This window comes from Neofelis nebulosa, chromosome 1 (assembly GCF_028018385.1).
Source record: "Neofelis nebulosa isolate mNeoNeb1 chromosome 1, mNeoNeb1.pri, whole genome shotgun sequence".
NCBI lineage: Eukaryota > Metazoa > Chordata > Mammalia > Carnivora > Felidae > Neofelis > Neofelis nebulosa.
Window position 1 is genome coordinate 136,977,971 of NC_080782.1, and position 4,364 is coordinate 136,982,334.

Genomic DNA, 4,364 nt, shown 5'->3' on the forward strand with positions numbered 1-4,364 from the left:
GCCCGCTAGCTTACGTTTGGGGCAGGGGCTAGCAAATTTCATGTCAATATAATGGGGTTTTACGTTCCATTTCGAGTTTCCGTCATTGGTAGTGACACAACTCCAGGACTTACAGTAGTAGCTTAAAATTCCTCCACATGTGGTGTCAGCGTTTGATCCGAACCCTGGGCATGCATAAAATCCCCTCTGGCTTAGAGCTCCTCGTTCCCCAGGTGCATACCCATATACACGTGTAGGGGCTTGGCTTTGGTGTTTCCCTGGGGGAGGAGGGAGTAATTCCATGGAGACAGCTACATCTTCTAGGTTGAAATATAGGTCGGGCCACCAAGAATTTAAGGGGGTATCTGATTTAGTGGTGGTATTATAGACTTCATGAGTTTCTAAATTAATAATTTCCCATGTTAAGGTATAGGGGATATGAGGGTTGCCCGCAATACTTATCAGTCTGTAGGAGGTGAGCAGGAGCACACTAGTGAGTGTTCCTTTGATCATTTTGGGTCCTGAGTTGCTGCAACAGTCTTGGTATGGGACACTTGAGCTTTCGGTCTCGGCCGGTTTTAGGGATCAGGTTTTCGACGCAGAATCAATTTTAAAGGATGGGTCTTACTCTGGTCAACCATCCAGGCGGTGTTGGCTTCTGGCACGAAGTCTTCTCAAACCGCAAAGGGATCAGCTGGTCGGGCGTGGGTGTAATGGATCCAGGTAGCAATCCCGTCGACTTTGAGAGCGGTGGGCGTGGTTAGGATTACGCCGTAGGGTCCCTTCCACCATGGTTGGAGGGTCTCTTGTTTATGTCTCCGCACGTATACCCAGTCTCCGGGTCGGTAGTGATGCGGCTCAGGAGGGGGCCCATTCTCATAAATGGCTCTCAGTCTGGGCCAAACTTTCTGGTGGGTGTGCTGGAGTTCCCTCAGGGAAATAAGAAGTTTATGATCATCAAATTCAGTTAACACATTAGACTGTAGGTTGGGAATTATAGGGGGGGGCACTCCATACATGATTTCAAAGGGGGTTAGTCCCAGTTTGTATGGGGAGTTCTGCACCCTGAACAGAGCGTAGGGGAGTAAGACTACCCAATTAGCGCCAGTCTCCATGGTCAATTTAGTTAAGGTCTCTTTTAGAGTTCTATTCATTCTTTCTACCTGTCCTGAGCTTTGGGGTCTATATGCACAATGTAGTTTCCAATCAGCCCCAATAAACTGAGCTATCCCTTGTATTACCTTTGAAATGAATGCTGGTCCATTGTCTGATCCTATTAGGGTAGGGAATCCGTACCTGGGCATGATGTCTTCTAACATCTTTTTTGCTACTACCTGCGCAGTTTCATGCTTGGTGGGGAAGGCCTCTGTCCATCCTGAAGAGGTATCTATAAACACTAACAAATATTTATATCCATATTTTCCAGGCTTTACCTCGGTGAAGTCTATTTCCCAATAGTCTCCCGGCCTGGTTCCGCGGGTCCTGGAGCCAGGGTTTTTCCCGTGGTTGGTAGCGTTAGTTAGTTGGCAAGCTTTACAGCTAGCAACTATCTGTTCAATTTTTGTCCTGGAGTCTCTAATGGTGATCCTAGCATGTCTTATTAAGTCCTGCATTTTTCTGGTGCCCATATGAGTGGCTCGGTGCATCTTGGATAAGACTTTATTTCCCATTTCTTCTGGGAGAATTATGCTACAGTCTGCTGCTCTCCACCATCCGTTAAGGCACTGAGTTAAAGGTAATTTTTGGATCCAGTTTAGGTCTTCTTTAGTGTAGGCGGGATTTTCTGGTAAACTAGCTGAACCGGGGTCTGGTAGGGTGGTCATTAAAGCACAGTTCACCTGTAAGGCTACCTCTCGGGCCACCTGGTCAGCCAAATTATTTTCTGTGGCCACCGGTGTGATCGGTTTTTGGTGGCCTGGGCAATGTATGATGGCTAGTCGTTTAGGCAGCCAGAGTGCCTTTAAAAGAGCCAATATTTCTTCTTTGTTTTTGATAGTTTTCCCCTCTGCAGTTAACAGTCCCCTCTCTCTATATATATCTCCATGTATGTGGGCCGTAGCAAAAGCATATCTGCTGCCGGTATACACGTTTAGTCTCTTGTCTTTTCCCAAAGTCAGTGCCTTGGTTAAGGCCACAAGTTCAGGCCATTGGGCAGAGGTGCCAGCTGGCAAATGCTCTGCCCAAACAGTCTCAGTTTCAGTTGTGACTGCTGCCCCTGCGTACCTTTGACCCTGATGTATGAAGCTGCTGCTGTCAGTGAACCAGGTAACCTCGGCGTCTGGTAGAGGGTGATCCTGTAAATCTTCCCGAACTCCATGAACCTGTGCCAATATCTCAGCGCAGTCATGGAGAGGGGTATCTAAGTCCGGGTCTCGTAGCAGGGAGGCAGGGTTCAGTGTTCGGGGGGGAGCATAAATGATTCTGAGGGGATTTAATAATAGTCCCTGGTAGTGAACTAGTTGGGCGTTACTTATCCATCGGTCAGGAGGTTGTTTGAGGACCCCTTCGATGGCATGAGGGGTTGTAACATGTAACTCTTGTCCCATAGTTAACTTATTAGCATCCTTTACCATTAGAGCTGTAGCAGCGATCATATGGAGGCAAGGGGGCCAGCCAGCCGCTACTGGGTCTAGTCTTTTTGAAAGATAGGCAATGGTCATTCTTGGGCCCAATGGCCTTTTTCTTTGCAATAGGCACATTGGTCTTTATCCAGGGGCTTTTGGACAACAGCGGCCAGGACTTTGGTCATTTTTTCGGTAGCTTTCAGTTGCCTGTCCTCTGGAGTTTCTCTATTATTATAGACACGCTGGGCAATGCAGAGTAAGTCCTGAATCTGTTTTTCTTCCAGGTCCTCTAGTTTCTGGAGTTTTGTTTTTTTTTTTAATATCAGTGGCTGCCTGATTTACAAAGGCCATTACAACAGTAGCTTGATTTTCGGGGGCCTCGGGGTTCATGGGGGTATACTGTCTGAAGGTTTCCATTAATCTTTCTAAATAAGCGGCAGGGCTCTCTGTCTTACCTTGTATTACTGAATATACTTTTGCCAAATTAGTGAGCTTGCGTGCAGCAGCCCGGAGACCCGCCATTAGAGTCTGGCGATAAATGCGCAGCCGTCCCCTACCTTCTGCCGTGTTGTAGTCCCAGCCATCCTGTGGGGGTCGGGTCAAGGGAAAAGCTGCATTAATGAGATCAAGGTTAGCAGTGGGTTGGCCACCCAAGGAGGTGGATTTTCTACTAAATTTTGCCACACCAGAATATAGGGAATCTGATCCGGGTGACCTTCTTTCCCTGGTAGGAAAATTTTTGATTTTACTTTAAGGACCACAGGGAGGCAAAAGGTTCCCTCTGTAGGCCAACTGACCCCAAAGGTGGGCCATTCAGAGCGGCAATAGGTGATCAACTTCTTTTTGCGAATGTCCAGGCTTAAGCTGTGTCCTCTAGCTCTTACATCTTTGAAATTGGTGAGAAGGAGGGAGAGGGGGGTGCTCTGTGTTTGGCCCATGTTATGATTCTGAGGAAGAGGAGAAGAGAAGGGGGCGCTGCTGGCTGGGGGCACGGAGGGGGCCCTGACACGGCTGAAATTAGTGGTGGAGAAGTCCGTGCAGGGTGAGACCTTTGGTGGCCTGGAGGGGCGGGAGGAAAGCCACAAGGAGCTGAGGAGAGAGAAGAGAGGAACAAAGGATGGGATAATTAATTCTGATCAGCCAAGAAATCACTTAATTCCAATAAAGCATCCGACCCATGAAAGAAAAACAAGAACCAATAAGAATCTTTCGCAGCGGTCCCAACTTTCTGGTGCCGTTTTGGCCAGCCCCACAGAGAAAATTATGATTAGGATGGTGGTAATTACAAGGGCCCAGGGGTGACAATACATTTAGACTGACACAGAAGTACTTGCATACTCGCCCATCCGCGTCCCTCGCGGGAACTTAGGTGCCTCTTAGCATAGGCGGGCAGGTATAAACCCCTTGCTCGGATCAAAAATTTTGACCGCCTTAAGCCATATGAGGATCACCGCGGAAATCGGGTTAGAGCCCACTCGAATCCCGTAGCTTACGCCGTGGGATTACACATAGGGTAAGTCAGGCGCGTGCCCCTGATCCCAACAATCATTCCAGTCAATTCAACAGATAGACACACAGACACACATCACATCAGAACACGGGTAACAGTGGGCATGCCTACTGGTTTTTCAGGCGCCTAGAGATGTTTCTTAGCACTCTGGACTAATTTATACAGAGAAACTGGAAGTCCGTAGACAAAGTGAAAGCGGTTAACTCGCAAGCGCGTTGGGCGTGAGTGGCCCACAGAAAAGAATCCTGATGGGCTAAAAAAGCCCCCTGATGGACCAAGAAGGTCCCCTGATGGGCCAAGAAAGGCCCCCT

General features: G+C 48.3%; 1 protein-coding gene across 1 annotated transcript; it reads right to left on the reverse strand.

Moving 5' to 3' along the window:
* Positions 1–584: 584 nt before the first annotated feature.
* On the reverse strand, positions 585–4,092 carry LOC131519634 (uncharacterized). The gene is made up of 3 exons (XM_058742906.1): positions 4,037–4,092; positions 3,101–3,267; positions 585–2,350 (listed from the first exon to the last, which is right to left on the reverse strand). The coding sequence occupies exons 1-3, from the start codon at positions 4,090–4,092 to the stop codon at positions 654–656; spliced, it is 1,920 nt and encodes a 639-aa protein (XP_058598889.1). The 3' UTR covers positions 585–653.
* Between the last annotated feature and the right edge of the window lie 272 nt (positions 4,093–4,364).

Bases quoted from the DNA above. Each gene is read 5' to 3' on its own strand.
- LOC131519634 (XM_058742906.1), bottom strand. From the start codon at position 4,092: ATGATTGTTGGGATCAGGGGCACGCGCCTGACTTACCCTATGTGTAAT. The intron at 3,268-4,036 runs GTAAGCTACGGG...TTTTCCTACCAG, and splicing joins CCTATGTGTAATCCCACGGC to GGAAAGAAGGTCACCCGGAT. The intron at 2,351-3,100 runs GTAGGGGACGGC...CCCTGCTACGAG, and splicing joins GGACTACAACACGGCAGAAG to ACCCGGACTTAGATACCCCT.